Source organism: Dinoponera quadriceps, unplaced genomic scaffold, assembly GCF_001313825.1.
Source record: "Dinoponera quadriceps isolate SergipeBrazil2010 unplaced genomic scaffold, ASM131382v1 scaffold316, whole genome shotgun sequence".
In the NCBI taxonomy this organism is placed as follows: Eukaryota; Metazoa; Arthropoda; class Insecta; order Hymenoptera; family Formicidae; genus Dinoponera; species Dinoponera quadriceps.
The window spans coordinates 610,858-627,825 of record NW_014554530.1 but is presented as its reverse complement, the minus strand read 5'-3'; the positions used below and the strand labels follow the sequence as shown (position 1 = coordinate 627,825).

At 41.2% G+C, this 16,968-nt stretch overlaps 2 protein-coding genes across 2 annotated transcripts in view; one reads left to right on the top strand and one right to left on the bottom strand.

Annotated features, from left to right (window-relative positions):
• LOC106751867 (UPF0769 protein C21orf59 homolog) overlaps positions 1 to 16,968 on the top strand; it is a 67,211-nt gene that overhangs the window by 3,953 nt on the left and 46,290 nt on the right. The window lies entirely within an intron of this gene.
• Positions 1,709 to 16,534, bottom strand: LOC106751868. Its single transcript, XM_014633093.1, has 5 exons — positions 15,194 to 16,534; positions 13,854 to 14,064; positions 10,106 to 10,560; positions 7,648 to 7,945; positions 1,709 to 7,048 (listed from the first exon to the last, which is right to left on the bottom strand). Exons 1-5 carry the CDS (start codon positions 15,334 to 15,336, stop codon positions 6,773 to 6,775), a joined length of 1,383 nt encoding a protein of 460 aa, XP_014488579.1. The 5' UTR covers positions 15,337 to 16,534; the 3' UTR covers positions 1,709 to 6,772.

Here is a 16,968-nt window from a genome sequence, read left to right as displayed (position 1 = left end):
TTTCCATTCGATAAATTATATTACTAAAAAATTAAAACCGGATTCCAAATCACATTTGAAGAAAATTCGAAAAACTGCGTCTGTAGTATCGAAGCTGTCCAGTAAAACTTTTAGTAATTGAAAATTAGTAACATCAAATTAAAAAAGAAGACTATTAATGCAAGATTTCATCGAATTCGAAAGTATCAAAAGGATTTTCTTTGACAAGAGAAGAAAAATAGCATCGAACGTTAATTCCTCGATCGTATTTCACTTATCTTTATGCCATCGATGAGAATTTCTGTCTCCGATGGATACGTTCAAAGGATGGAGTGTATTTTTAATTATCATCGAAAATGGAATGTAGCACTTAAGAAGTGTGCATTAATTTGTGTATGGATATTATGGTGGATGAATGTTAACCTTATCAACAAATGGTGACCCCGCATCCAAGACGTCGAGACGTTCTGCTTTACCGTCAAGTACTCGTTAAAAAATCAATAGATATGTGAGAATTACAATTAGAGAGAAGGAATAATATAGGAACCTTGACAATGATGCAGCCATTCTCTCTCTCGTTAGTTTCTCAAATAGAAACTGTCGACTATTTCGTTTCGCACGTATCGCTGTATATTTCGGAGGGATTGTAAAACGGATCGATTTGATAACCCGTGCGGCACTCTAGAGCGAGAACGCGCCTCTAAGTCGTCTCCATTGATCCATGTGCTCAGAAAAAGATAGTACATGCTTATCGATTGCACGCGTGTCCTCTGCACGCCTTGTTCAAGGTAAGGTCGCTCATTTCAGAAACAGTTCGCGGAGCTATTTAAGCCGATACAAATCTTTCGGGCCATCTTACGTCGACACGTGCCTTCTTCGCGTGCGCATTTTTTCCCACGGCTGAATAATCCGACGCTTCCAAAGCGTTAGATGAATGTAGGTTCTGAAGGATCGAAAAACCGGCTTTTTTAAACTATAATTTTACAGTTCCACAAACTAGTCACATACATCTTACAAGATCTTACTTAAATATAATACGCTAAATTAAATATATAATACATTAAATATATATAATACATTATTTTTATAAAAATGATATAAAAAAATACATCACGATGTAATGTGAATTTTGAGAGCGCAATGTTGGAGCGTCAAGTTTCCGCAATCTATTCTCACTGTCGTTTCTCTAACATGAAGAGATACATTTTGTGAAATATACGAATATCTCTCTCGAAAACAGCAACAGGTATGTTGGTTTCTTTCAAACTATTTCCCACTCGAATGATCATAGTGATATTTCGTCAAAGGTTAACCGACCAAATTGCCTGTGTAATATTCGTTTTGCTTTTTTCCGCGTTATTTCTTTAAGGGAGCTATGAACTTGATCGAGCTTGATCGAGTGTACGAAATATATGTTGTGACGAACGCGATACAGAGGAGGAGAAATACAGTTTATCGTAAAAGATTCAAAGAATATTTTTATATCTTACAAAATGTGAAAAACGAATTAATGATGTGTGTGTGTGTGTGTGTGTGTGTGTGTATGTTGAACGGAAATAAAAAATAATATAATATTTTCACCACAAAAGTATTGTGTCTTCAAATAAATGACACTAAAATGAGAAATGTAATAATAAGGAAAGAGCAATAGTAAAACAATATTTATTACATATAATAATAATATTAACTTATTTATATTAATAGTTACTATATATATCATAAAATCCAATTACATATTTTTATTAATCTTAGTTTCGAGATATAATTATCGAGTTACGTTTCATTTAAGTCCCATGAGCGCTCTTCGTGCCGCTGTTCATTTGCAACAGCAGGGAAAACAGCATTACCGTATTACCCTCACGACAGCGATTCGTTGTTTAATCGAAAGCTATCGATCGCACGTCGCTCGCCGGAATAGAGACTAACGCCGTTTCATTAGTTCACGAAATTAATTGTTTGCAAATAATGTATACGAGTCTACGTCGAAAAGAGAAAAAAACACCTTTTCATTAAGTGTCTTCATGTTTGTCGTAACACGTGCCATACGGGGAATTGCATCTATGAATTTTCATCAGGCTCCGTTCGTCTCCACCGAAGCCGACATGTGTTATCGTTTAGTCTTCTCGCTTTATTCGATCGCTCGACCGCCATCAACATTCGTCAACGTTCTTCCTCGCATAAGAACGAAGGTAGAATTCCTATCGCGTCGTCTCGTCTCGTCTCGGTAGAATTTTTACCGTAAATTCTCGACGTTTCGCAGGATTGGTATTTCGTTCAACGTTCGCGATCAATTTCGTCCCGATTGGATATATCCAAAGGGAAGTGCGCGCACAGTGTCAGGATGACGCGATAAATACGATCCACTTTCCCAGGTTATTTTTCCGGCACGTTGTATCTCACGGTTACGTAAAAAAAAAGGACAACTGTAACGTTTCTCGCACACGTGTAACTTATCATTGCACGTAAACGCAACGTAAACGGCGCGTAACAAATAGATATCAGGTCGCTATTTTCCAATAATGATTTAATAACGAGACGAAAGGATGTACTTTTTATTTTTACGTATTTGCATATCGCGGGAGCTTCCTCGATAACTTTCTTTTCGTTCACCGTGACGTACGATTCTTTTGTGGTCGTATTCCGATCCTCGTGTCACTCGCCCGTTGGCCGTCCTGTCACGTAACACGCGGTAGAATGACCGATAGTCTCGACTAAAAGCTTCCATTATGTAGTCACGTGTGTTTACGTTCTAAGACTTCCCACTAAATCGTATCGATCCGCAGGTGCTTTGCGCGATATATCGATGCGTAAATAAGAAACGCCATTTTTCATATGCATTTTTCTCTTCATATATTTTTTATATCCCAGACAATCTCGGTTAATTTGATCAGTTTTTTAATTTTTTCAATATTCAATACGGCACGATCGGAAAATAGACTATGTAGTTGTCGGAAACGATCATCATTTCGTGTATAATTTGAGGAATTGAGCGCGAATTATAATAACACATTATTACGATATGTGATCAGAATATAATAATATAAATAATATATAAAGCAAATTGATCTATTTAATCTATTTAAAATATTTGTTATCGTATGTGTTTTGATATCTTTTCATCTACATAGTCTATTTTCTTATCTTTGTTAAATTATTGATAAGGTTTGTTTGTGTTTTGTTAGATCTTTTGTTAGGTTGTTTTTATCTGGACGGGATAACTCGCTGTTTCCGTGCCGAAACTTTCCATCGGACACCATGTAATTTCGATTTATGGAAAATCAGAATCAGTATTCGCGTTTCGTCAAGGTCGAGAAATGTTCCTCGCGGTAGATTAATTTGCATGGGTGGTATTATAAGGCCGCGGTAGGTATGAGAGGCATTTCGTACTTGCGCGCCTCTCGAGAGAGATGCCCTCGGCACGAAGTGCCTCGTGACACGCAAAGTACGGCGATATTATTTTATTATGGTCCCACAATGTGCGCATCGTACTTCCATCACGAATGAAAGAAGGAGCATTCTTGATGAGATAAAAAGCTCCTCTCTCGGTTTGACGCACTCTCACGCGCATCTCTATTATTTCATTGCGGGGAAAATGCGTCCGAAAGAGTTCCCTCATGTCCCATTCTCCATATTTTCTAGTCGCGCAAACGTGAGACATTTACCGAGCGTTTTGCAAATGGATCGCGGGAGCAATTTTCACGCGAATATATTAATTACTCTCGTCGTGGGAAATAATTCGAATGTGCGAAGTGAAAGAGGATAAATCGCAGCAATTTGTACATGGAGAAACTTTATTAAAAAAAAAAAGAAGCAAAAAAGACGAGATGTCATGTACAATCCGCATAAACACACACATGCTTCACAGGAATGTTCAATTTAAAGTCACGCGTTGACAAATATACCATGGGATTTATGTATATCCTACTTTCGTAATTTCACAGACATAAAGAGAATTTCTTATTCTCTCTCCTCCCTCCTTCCACGCCTCTCTCTTTTTCTCTCTCTCTCTCTCTCCTGTTCAAAACGTGCAATGAATCGACCATATACATACACAATCGCTCGTTAGATGTTCATATCCTCTATCAACGACTGATCACTTTATTGTTCCCTCGTAATCAATATATCTTTTAAAAATCATTTTGATAATACTTTCGTTGATTAATCCGGTCATTCGCCACACGGTCGTTTCATTAGTTCCAAGGAAATAATAATTGTATGAATTGCGTATGAATGATATTTATATAAATATTTTATATACAGGGTGTTCGGTAATTTTTAGCACGTCGCTTATGGATAGAACGGGTTAAACTGAGCAGAAAAGTACTGTACCATTTTGCGAACAAGTCACGTGAAATTCGAGTTATTAATTACCGGAAATGGCCATGTATGGAGGGTTCTTTAATTCATATTTCAGAAATTTGTTATTTGCAAAATGGTACGAGACTTTTTGTTCAGAGTAACCTAATCTAATTTTACGTAGTTGCAAAATGGTGAAGAAATTGGTCTGCACAGTTTATTCATTCTATCTGCGCACCAGCGGTATGCCAGAAATTACTAGACACCTTGTACGTCCATTAGAATACTCTCGTGACCGTACCATGATTTTTTCACGTACAAAACGTAAGTACAAACGCAAGTACATGAGGTCGGGCTTTGACTTAGGCTCGTCCATGTCTGTACTCGTATCCGTAACAGAAATACAAATCGCAACGGTCGTATCTAAGAGTGAAAGAGATATCATGCGAACTTGTTTCTGGTCATAGCACTCTCGTAAGTATATTAATAGTTACACCTAGTTATTGGCTCCATCGAAAGCGGAAGAAGGCACATAGAATACAGTGACGTTAGAGAAGTCTTTGTTCCTTGTTTCCTGGTTGTCGTTTCTAGCTAGCCGGCTTGCGTGTACATGTGTTTGCTTGCGTGATACTCTATTTACTTATTGCCTATTCAAAACCTATTAATAGCCTTGCGATGTTGAACACGTGAATATTTATACGCATCAATCTCTCTTTACAAACCTCAGCTAAGTATCGCATAAAATATATGCGTTCCTTCCCACGGTTGATAAGTAAAGAAATCTTTTCTTTCTTTTTTTCTTTCTAAAGGAATGCATACGTCATATTTTGTGTGGAGATCAAATTGCGATCGTAATCCGTAATAATTCGCTAGTCGTTTATTTCCAGAGTTACTTGCTTCGGTAAAACGTCGGGAATAGAAAAGCGTGTTGCTATGAGTAACGCAAAGCGACGAGTAATTTTCACGGGATTGCGCCTCTCCGACGGCTCATTCTCGGGATCGGTACTCTTAATTAAGCGTAGCGCTCGTTGATATCGCCGCTTCGAGTGTTCATCTCGTTTATCGACGAGATCGTGTTTTTCGTCGACTTCGGATACACACATCAAACTGGCGTTAATCGATTACACCGCGAATAACATCGACGTCTCGCTGAGAGAAAGCGTGTTGCGCATGCTTTATACTTACATCGCGCGAATATGTATGCGGTATACAATGTACTGTACAAATAATTTACGTATAGGCAGTCGTAGCGTTCGGACACGCGTATCAGAAACAAGAGATCGCTTTCGGGGGTTGCTTTCACTCGGCCGATAGATCGGATACGCACGTTCGTCCTCGTGAATTAGCAGCGGTATCGCTCGCGCCTCTAATAGCGTCGTATTGGAGCGCGCGATACGCACACATGTGGACGTAGAAAAAAAATACAAACGTTCGCCGATGGTCGAATAAATTAAACGAACGCAGAATCGCTCCGCTATCACCCCGCTATCGTCCGCTATCTACTTTGTATGTCGAAGAAAGCTCGTTCTCGCACGTTTTTTTCTCTTGCTTGTTGCTCTTTATGCGTGTGCGCGTCTCGCGCAGATACTATCGTGGTAGCACACGTAGAAAAAAACGTCGGGAAATGCTCCGTAACGGATCCCTCGGCTTTCGTTCGTTCGTATCTCTGTTATATATCCCTCTGTTTTCCGTCGGTTAAACATCTCCCCCCTCCCCCCTCTCTCTCGTTTCACTCGCGCGCGATCACACGCGCGCATATCGCGCGAGAACGATCGTTCAATGCCACCTGATTTTCATCGGTGTGTAAAGGCTATTCTTTTTTCGTTGGAACACGGCGGCATTAAACGAGCTCCATTACATACTTTCACATCACATATACACTCTAGACGAAAGTGCCCTTAACGTTAATCTGGAGAAAAACATCTCTCGACGCCGTCAACCAATTGACGGTGTGACCGATCATTCGTTCGTCGTCGTCGTCGCGCGCGCGCAAACAAACAAACGTGCTAGCGATACATCGAAGGCAACGAAGGTGAGAATATCGGCGTATAAATATCAGTTCTCATGCTCGGCTGCTGATACACGTGTAAAAAGGCTTTTTACCCCGACCGGGTTTTACTTTCGATGAGAGTCTCGCCGGCAGAGATCAACCGACGAATTCGTTATCGTACGCACCTGACGACGACGGTGCGTCGTGGGCGAGAAGAGAAGAGTTAATAAAGATACACACCTCATCCCGGAAGACGACCGGTTAATGTCCGTCTGTAAATTCGGCTTCGCCGATATACGCGTTAACTCGGATGCGTGTCGACCTGCGTTCGAGCGTCGCGTGACTTTCCGAGCTGGTTTTCCGTCCGGAAACGCTCGGGATCGCGACGACGCTCTGAGAGGCCGAGAGATCGTGCACTTCCTAGAAGGAATCCTCGGCGTCGTCGACATCGATCAACGGCAGCCTCTCGTAACCGAGTGTGCCGCCCAACCCAAGCGGCTTGTACTGCTAAAGGGCCAAATTCCGGATCTCGTTCTCGTTGGTTTGACTCTGAGTGGACGACGTCGCCTCCACCAGACCCTCGTCCTCAACCTCGACCTCCTGCTTGCTGTCGCAATACCTGCATCGCATCCTCGTGTCGTCTCCCACCCGCACCGATTGACTGATGATGATTAGGCTGATCAGGCTGATGAGGAAGAGCGCGGACGGCAGGATCACGGCGATCAACAGCTCCGTCCTCGTCTTCCTCAGGTCGAAGCGAGCCACCACGAACAACGAGTTGTTCTGAATAATACGTGCCCACGTAAATTATAATTACGCGAAGAATGGACGGGCAGCGATATCAGTAACAATTAAGCCAGCGGTAATTTCGCCGGCGCGAAGGAAAATAATTCACCGGCGGGGCAAGTATTTATGCTGCCGCAATAAATCCGCCAGTTATTATTGCACGGACGGCAAAGCGATTTGCTAAGAATACTGATCGCCATTTTTGCTGAATTATTTTGCTGGATCTGCAAATTGTTTTGCTATAAGAAGAAATTAGTAAATGTAGGAAAATACTATTTTGTTTTAACAGCAAATCAATGTGACCTAAGGACAAATTCATTCGGCAGAATATTTTTTATCCTGACGAGAAAACTTTTCCGCTCTGATTACGAATAATAATAATAATCCGTTAATTTGATTGTGCCGATTAAATTTCATTGCTGTTGCAACGGATATGCAGTAGCACCGATGGTTTCGCTGCAACGGCAGATTATTCCTCCAAATGGCTTGGAAAATATAACGTAAGGACTATGAAAAGGGAATCTCAGGATGACAAATTTGAAAAATTTTCACGCATCGGACAGACTTTCCAACGGGAACTTTGCAAATCCCCTTACCTTGTTGTAATAGCAGGGATATCTGCTCTGTGCGGTCTGATTGTCACCGTCGCGACCGTGGGTGAGGTGAAATTGCTTGCATTCGCCCCTCAAAGTGTTGACGCAGCGCTCCAGATTAATGTAGAGTCGCGAACTGTTGTAGATCGTCAGCGACTGTTGTGCCGGGACATAGGCGTTCGTAGGATCCACCGGATACCGTAAGCTCTTCTCGTAGATTTTCAGGAAGCTCGTGAAGTTAATGAACGGTTGCGGAACCTGGATGTTGCCCACCAAGGTGCCATTCACACAATCCTCCGTGCTGTGGATGCAAACAAGCAAGCGGGCCGATGTAAACGCGAGTATTCTCATTGCTCGTTGATAATTTGCGAGTTTATAATTTATAAATTTCGATGGAAATAACAAGGACGATACGAGGAAGATATAATAACGAATCAATTTTATTATATACAGGGTGAGGAAGAAGTATAGAAACCCTGAAAAATCTCGAAAAATATATAAATTTTACAGAAAAGTGTTTCGAATAAAAGTTGTAGAGTTTAAAATCAAAAGTCAAGACTGGATTTTTCAAGAGGACAACGAACCTAAAATATCGGAGTCATCTTTGCTGTCAATGGAAGGAAGAAAGTAACATCGAAATATTAGACTGCCCGTCACAGTCATTAGTCACAGTGATCGGACGACTGATTAATATAAAAACGATTAATATAATACCGATTGAATACTACATATGTAATTTTTTAATATTTTTTGTAATAAATAGCTTAAAAGTTATGTCGATCACGCTTTTATTACGTAGATTTTACTTAGTAATGTAATTTCCATATATTTTCTTCGCGGAGAAGCTCGGAGCTTTACGTTCGGATTGAAGAGAACAGATTGAAAGTGGCTCTTGAGTATGAGAGGGAGCTAATTGTACTGTTGGGCTATATGATCTGTGCCAATTGCCCCTTGATATCGCAAGGACGACATGTCATTTTTCACGATACACGTTTTCTTAGATAATCTTGCAGGGTATTTCCATAGCAACCATTGATCCCGCGGCTGGGTCTGTGATTCACCCTAATATCTGTGCCTTCTTCTCGTTCGTCCTCACGCTTGCTCGCCTTTACTTTTCGATGGTTCGATAACGTTTCAATTTCTCAAACGGAATAAGTCGAGGACGACGTGCGAATGAAAGATCGCACCTTCCAAAATAATGTAATGTTCCCGTAAATATATATATACAGGGTGAGTTGTGACAAACATATATCTCAGAAATAAAGCATTTTACAGAATAATATTTCATACAAAAGTTGTTTGATTTCAAGGGATGCATAAGATGGCGTCATTGGTTTGACCTTTGATAGTCCTTTGAAGGTCACATGAAGGTCACCTTTAATTTCTTAAATGGAAACTCCTACTTTTTGTTGCATATTTTTGTAGCTTACCTCGAGAGTTTTTCAAAATACTATAATAAAATGTTTTTACATTAAGAACTTTTCGAGTTATAAGGCTTGAAAGTTGCAGTACCGCCGACATTACCATCGTTAAAAGGCCGAAATAGGGATCGAAATACTTGGTCACCAATTTATTTAGTCGACCGACATCAATATAACCTATATTTTGAATGTTACATCGTTACATAATAAGCGCGCATGAACTCATTGACTTTTGATTTTCAATTAAATTGTAAATTCTGGGAGCCTTTGTTTCTTTTATTCTCTCGAACTAATATTAAAATTTAATTAATATTCTGAAAATTAGTATAAAAATTGTTTATGTAGTCTGTAATTATTAACAGCATAATTATATAAACATTATAAATAATTATAAAGTCATACGATAATATATAAATATCGATTTTATTATACAAGGTGTCCAAAACATCTCTCCCGTGATGTGCAAGTAGAAAGGATGAAATTGAACAAAAAAGCCATGTACTATTTTGCAAAATTCGCAATAGTTAATAAGGAATTAATTGATCTGTATAAGCTAATGGGCGCTTACTTCTGAAGTTCTCCTAGCAACGATGAGTATCAATTAATAGCGAGAGGTGTGTTTCTTTTCGGGGCACAGTCTTGTGTCACATGCCGTTCTCTGTTCGCTCTGCTAAGCTCTGCCTTTAAAAATTAGTTGATGCTCATCGTTGTTAAGGGATCTTCAGAAATAAGCTATTTTCCTTTATATACAGTCTGATCGCTACTGCTTCCTGTGTGCTTATTAGTTCAGATAAAATAATTAATTTCGTATCAATTATTGCTAATTTTGCAAAATGGTACATAATAACTTTTCTGCTCAGTTCCATTTTACTTGCACACCACGACAACCGAGAAATGTTTGGGACATCCTGTATATGTTACCTCAGCAAATATGATTATAACCGTGCGGAAAATTCTGGCGTAATAGAATTTGCAATAAATTCGATGAGCAGGAAGAATTTGACATAACAAAATTTTACTATATTACCATTCGTTATTACCTGATGACGTCGCCATCCTGCTTGACGTTATAACAGCTCGCGACAATGCTACCGTTCTGATCATCCCAGATTTTGACGGGCTCGTCCAGCCTGGTACCAGGCAAGCTGCCGTTCGCCCTGTTCCGGGCCATCCCTCGAGAGCACCTGGCGGAAATGACGTTATCGTCCTGCATGAGGTACACGTTGATCTCGCCGGTGGTGATGTTCGGGCAGTATCGATCACACGTGAAGGCGCTTTTGATTTTCGTACACCGAGAATTCTGACAGCTGAAGTAGCCGTTAAGCTTCATATTGTCCTTCTCGCTGTCGACGATGATACCGTCGGCCTTGTGGTGGCAAAGCATCAGCTCGCTCATGTTAGCGCAATGGCCAAGGCTGCAGTTGAACACGCCCGACAACATGCCGCACTCGCTGCCGTTGTTGCAGTTGTACTTTTTCATGCTGCCCATGTTCACCTGCCGATGCGTTTAACGCTTTGAATATTCCTTACTGAATCTCCCGCCCTCAATTAGAAAATTTAACACGAGCGTCAGATCGTTGTAAGCTGTACAATATTAAGGCAGTTGTATCACAGTATTATATTTTCAGTGGTGCATCAATAGGGCCACTCAAAAATTTAATGTTTATCGAGCAAAATTTTCGTTTCTATACATTTATTAACTTAAATAATAAATAATATATAATGAATAATAAATGTTAATTTGAAAGTTAATATATATATATATTACAACTACGAAAATTAAATTTTTTTTATTAATGCTGTTTTTATGCATTAGTTGATCTAATAAAGATGCATAAATAATAGAAAGAAGTATATAAGTATTTAAATATATATATATATATATATGTATATATTTTTCGAGTATTACTATAAGTTATGAACTCGACACTGCCGACATTTTCAGAAAATGGTTAGTAATTCCGAAACTTGTGTATGATGTTTCTATATTAGTTCTTAATATCGCAGTAGTTTTTCATAAAAATCTTAAATGTGATTTAGAACTGTAGGCCTCATTATCAATACTGTTCCGTTGCCAATACAGGCATCCTAGATTACCGGCCAATTTAGCCGCTTGCCTACGAGAGGGCCATGCGATAAAAAAAGAAGAGACGATTAAAAAACAACGGTTGTTAGAGACACATAAACTGTTAATGGCGAAGAATAAAGTTTTATTTGTGCTAACATAAAAGTGTATTGTGAGTTTATATATTAAAGTGGGAGTTCTGCTTTTTGGTGGAAAGTAGGCCCACAGAACAAATTAAAAATAGAAATTAAAAAATGTTAAACTAATTTCGGTCGAAGAGGGTGACCGAGATTCTTCTTACGGTTTTATGATACTCAATTACCGGATTTCTTTCATTTTTTATTTATTACGTGAACATTTTATTTCTTTTTACGCAACACGCTAACATTAATCTTCTCTTGTGCAATAGCACAAGGAAGGTTAATTACTATATTCACTTTCCTTTTTTGCTCTTATACACTTTATGTACATGCTTAATTCAGTAGTGAAATTACCGTTTTAATAGAAGTGTTCGAACACTCTGCAAAGATAACGCGCTATGTAATTAGGAAAATTACCACTTTGCTGTTTATAGAAGCTCGCCCGACACTACCAATGCGGCCATAAAGGCCTCCACCGCACACACGTGCGCCTCGTTACACTTTTCATATTCCGTCAACATCATTAATTAAATAACTCCTTTCGGGTAGTTTCGGGCTTGCCAGCAAGGCATTAGCGGCCGAGCACACAGAATGACGCCACGTGTCTAAATATTCATATGTTCGCGGGACACTCCCTCGAGGATAAGCCGTTACCAACCCGTTCGCCTGACGTTTGATTAGGCGATCAAGTATACCGGCCATTTCTAACCGCCTTTCGTGATAACTCTTTGCAAATCGTATTTTATAAAAGTAACAATTAACATCCACGTTATATGTTACACTTTTTCATTGTGATTTAATTTTTCGTTAAATCTCGCGAAAATGCAATCGCTAATTTTAGCAAAACTGGCGGGTTGCTCGTGACAACGCATCACCGTTAGGATGACAAAAATTCCACGTCGTATCGCTCGCACCTCCGCATCCTGCCACCATTAATGACTGCTTTTAATAGCGCGCTTCCATAGCGGATCAAATTCGCTAAGTAATTGCATTTAATAGCGGTGAAAGTAAGTGATATCGCCCGTGCAAGTCGCGCACTGACAAGAGAGCCCTTTATGAAGCTTCTCTTTTGCAAACGACGTTGCGATGCGGCGCGATACTCGTACGCAGTGCGTTTGACAAGCGTGTTTTCTTGGTCGATATCGCGAGGAGTTTACCCTTCCTCCCTCCCCACCCCCTTTCTCCCTCTCGTAGACTGAAAGCATCATGTTGACCATAATGGATGTCCCTTGGTTGATGGACCGTTACATAGAGGAGACGAGGATACGAGAGGTATGGAGGGTAGAAATTCAAGGGCAAGGTGAAAGATGGAAACCGAGGCGCGACTTTTGCCGTTTCGGCAAAAGAAGAGGAATGTAAAAATTTCTTTCCGCGACAGTTTGTACGATTCGCTCTTGCGCGTCGCGATATCGCGCGCTTTTTATTTTCATCCCGACTGTGGACGTACGACACCGCTTGGGTAAATGTCTACTTTGAAACCACCCGGGGATTACAAAACAGTTACTTTATACATTATTACTTTCCCTCTCACAATTTCATCGAGGCTACCGGTATAATGTCGACGTTATATTTTAATGATGCATCGGATGCATGGAGTCGATGCTACTGTGAACATAAAGTTAAAGACGAGAAATTGATCCTTCTCAGGGGGTAGTAGTTCCGATTACATGTAGAGCTGCCGTTTCGCGCACCGCGACGAATTCGAGGAATTTTATTAATAATAAAGCAATCCCTCAGTAATACCGCGAGCGTCGTTACATGCTATTTGAAGGAACGCTTTGAACGGTAATTTAAATTTTTACGCGCAATCTCCCCCGACATATCGAGGCCAGCGGCACGGAGAAGAAATTGGAAGCCTACCACTTTCGATAAAACCGTAATATTCTCACGAGATGGAAACCCGCAGAGAAATAGCGAGAGAGAGAGAGAGAGAAAGAGAGAGATAGAGAGAGGTTGGTATGTACACTGAGCTTATACGATCGCAGTTGGTTCGAGATGTGGCATAGAATAAAGTGATGGGAATCCGAACAGCAAACGTACGAGGGTGCCATATGCGCCCCTTCCGAGAAAGGGGGAGAAAGAGAAGGAGAGAGGGAGGAGGGAGGAACGTTCGTACTTTGCCGAGTAGAAAAATAACTCTTAGAGATTACGGCAGACAGCCGAATATACAGGCAATACCCGTTATTATCTTCCCGAGGAAGAGATTCGTCGAGAATTCCTCTGTAGATTGCGTGTTTCGTGCAACGTGAGAGTATCGCGGGCGCGGTATTCCGAGATACGACGTTGGCTTTCGTACGGTAAACGTTTCTAATCTGCGCACGAGAGAATCGGCTGAATTTGCTCGCGGCTTTAATTAAAAGCGTAATGAAAACTTTCGAGTCGTCGGGGAAAAGTTTCTTAAAGACACTTTGTAGCTGCCCTCCTCTCTCTCTCTCTCTCTTTGCGCACGAGTGACTCGTAACTTTTCGTTATAAGACGTACCGTCTCGTATATTTTCGCAATTTGCGTCTCGTATTTAAATTACATTGCATTTCGCCGGGCGAAAGCCACGGCGGAACAGTTGACGACGTCACCTGTACGCACCTGAGGGCACGCGATCGTGCTGAACTTGGTGCAATTCTCGAAAACCACGTCGGTGCCGTTACGTCTGACGGTCGCGTGAATCTGGTTGCACAAGCCGCTGGTTTTGGTCAAGCACCACTCGCCGCAGCTCGCCCACCCGCAATTGTTCACCATCGTGGAGTTAACGGTTTGGCACATCACCGGTTCCGGTTCGATACCGGCGCGGAAAGCCCTGAAATTAGTTGCGCCGGCGTGGTTAGCACGCCTTCGTTTATTTCGAATAATAAAGAAAAAGAAAAGCGGCGGGAGCGTTTCTTTTTTTTTTTTTTTAATTTCGTCTTTAATATGCTCGGTTTGAGCTTGAATAACGTTCTCCTCTTCTCTTTTTTTTTCTATTCTTTTGAATTATTTCTTCGTTTGTTGAACGTTTTTTCTTGCGAGAAAATACATTTGATGGACCGGAATAGAAGACGGAAGTCAAACTGAACTTTTTCGATCAACTATTAATAGATTGTGATATTAACGCACTACACAGAGAAAAAGGTTTCTTCGAATTTAGAATACATGTATTAATTTAGTATACATGTATGATTTAGTACACTATGATTTAGTACACATGTTTGTTTAACTTAACGAGTGACAATGTATTTTCATTATTTTCGGAACGACAACCAGGATCACTTGTGTCTTTCTCGATTTTCCCCCTCTTCAATCGCTCGAAGAGGTCTTCAAAAATAATCGGAGCTTTTTTATCCTTCTACTTGAAGACCACAGCTGTATTGTCAACAATAAATTATTAAGTATTTTATTTTTGACGATTTTATTTAGAATTTTATTAAATACGAGCACTTCTTACAATGGCGCGGACACAAATTACCCTGGCTGCCATTCAGAGGATTAAACTTGTTTGATATAAACAATATAATTTAATATCAAATATCACTTTGTTTGAATGAATATGTTATTGTTCCGCTAGAATAAACTATGTTGTTTGTTAGAAAAAACAGTATCATTTGAAGGAAATAATATTTGGTCTTTAATCCAAAAGAATCTGATTTCATTGTACGTATTAAGTATCGTTCCACTGAAACAAAGAAGTTTTTAAATATTTTTCTAACATAATATTACTTCTTCTTAATAGTTTATTGTTTGTGACAATCATTATAATATTTAGATGAAAATACAAAAGAAATATGTTGTTTGACGTGAAGATATATATCGTTTGAGAAATCAAACGGCCCTACTTGTTGAGTGAAATGTCCGTTTATTTGCTCCATCCCGAAGGACAAATTCGTTTCAGTCAAAGAAATGTTATCAAATCCAAAGAAGAATCCTTTTCTCACTGTACTATTGTCCCTTACCTGTGCGACGGAGTGTAAATCGCCACGCTAAGATAAATCAAGGCCACGGAACTGATGACGAGGGTGAACTGACAAAGGAATATACACGCACAAATTCTGCGATCCTGTTTCGGTACCATACGGCGCCTTTGTCTTCGGCCCATCGCGCGACACTTTGCAAATCTATCTTTTTGGATCCCAACACCCGCTTCCTCTTCAAATCCTCCCTTAGACACCGGTTCAACTTAGGCGAATTTTTACGCTCAGCCAGCCTTGGAGTTCAAAGAGGTGCGATTCCGACGATATCAATTACGAGAGAGAGAGAGAGAGAGAGAGAGAGTCACGAGCTTGTCGAGCGATCTCGCAACTTGCTGCGAGTTTCCGCGAGCGCTTTTGTGCCGTCTCATCGGAAGCAGCGTCCGTGAATTGATCCTCTCCTCGATCCGGTTCTCATAAAAATATAAGAAATGACGTCGCGTGTATTAAATCCGCGTTCTCTCTGAACACATGGCGTGAAAGGCGGCCTCATGTCGGCGTTTCATTACCTTTCGCAGGGTGAATGGCTGCAGCGAACTTGGCGGGGGTTCAACCACCGTCTCACCACGGGGCGACAGAAACCGCGGCGGAGATCAATGGATTAGTTTGGCGTTAACGAACGATTGTTCGTGACATTTCGATTGTCGCCTTTTCAAACATTCAGCCGCAAGCGCGCACCGGCAAATATTCCGCGAAATGTTTCGAATCCTCCCCCGGTTCTCGCGCGATCGGTGCGCTACTTTCGTTGTAAGGCAAGTGAAAGTTCACCCAAGTGTGCCGATGAAGTGCGTGTATATGTGTGTCGCGAGTCTCATCGATCAAGCGCTCTCTCTCTCTCTCTCTCCCTCTCTCTCGTTCGCTCGCTTTATAGCTATCTTCTTATGGGCACGAACACGCGTCGTGACGCACGATCATCACGCCGTTTCGAGCGTCGACGAGATGATCCCCCGGCCGGCGAGTTTATCACTTTGTCCTGAAACTCGAGTCCGAGTGTACGATGACACTCAATTACCAGAGATGGCGGAGGAAGGGGGAGACAGAGAGGCGGGAAGAGAGAGGGAAAAGAATTAGCAATCGATCCGACTTGGATGCGAACTCGGCTTACGGCTTCCCTCCGCAACAACTTCCCTTCTTCTCGCGAGTTAATCAATTTCGTCGACGTCGACGGTTCTCCCAGCGCTGAAGGATTCGCCCTGAGATCGCCGCTGGTGACTCATCAGTCTCGCGTGTCCCGTTGGACGACGCGTGACTCGCGGATCCGCTGAGTCGCGAATGATCGCTCCATTTCTCCTTTCTTCTCTTTCCGTTTCGATTACACACAGTGACTCACTTTACGATTCATCCCCGTGGCGACGGCGGTCGGCCGCTGTTCGTCGATAAAGCGCGTAGAGGACCCTCCCTCGCTCTTCTTTTGCCTTAGACGCGCATCTGCCCGATGCACTTAGGGCAATTACCACGTGTTAACGTCATTAGCCTCGTAGTTTGCGAGCAGGTGCTCTATATAGGATAGCATGGAATTAGATGCCGGTAATCCCATTACCGCGACACCGTCGTGCGGGCGTTTAACGACCGTTTAAAAAAGAAAAAAAAAAGGAGAAACAGAGAGAAAGAGAAAGAGAGAGAGAAAGAGGAGAGAGAGGCGCTATCGATCCTCGGATTTCTGCGTTACCATCACCGCGAAAGTGACATCGTTAAAATTTCATTCGCACCGTTCTTTACATCGTCGCCGGTACTTCGTCGTTGACGTATCACGGATTTCC

What these genes read in the sequence shown, in the direction of transcription:
- LOC106751868 (XM_014633093.1), bottom strand. Translation starts at nt 15,336, where the DNA reads ATGGGCCGAAGACAAAGGCGCCGTATGGTACCGAAACAGGATCGCAGA. An exon ending in GCACGATCGCGTGCCCTCAG is followed by an intron (nt 10,561 to 13,853) that starts GTGCGTACAGGT and finishes ACGCATCGGCAG; the next exon opens with GTGAACATGGGCAGCATGAA. An exon ending in ATCCCTGCTATTACAACAAG is followed by an intron (nt 7,049 to 7,647) that starts GTAAGGGGATTT and finishes CGTATTATTCAG; the next exon opens with AACAACTCGTTGTTCGTGGT.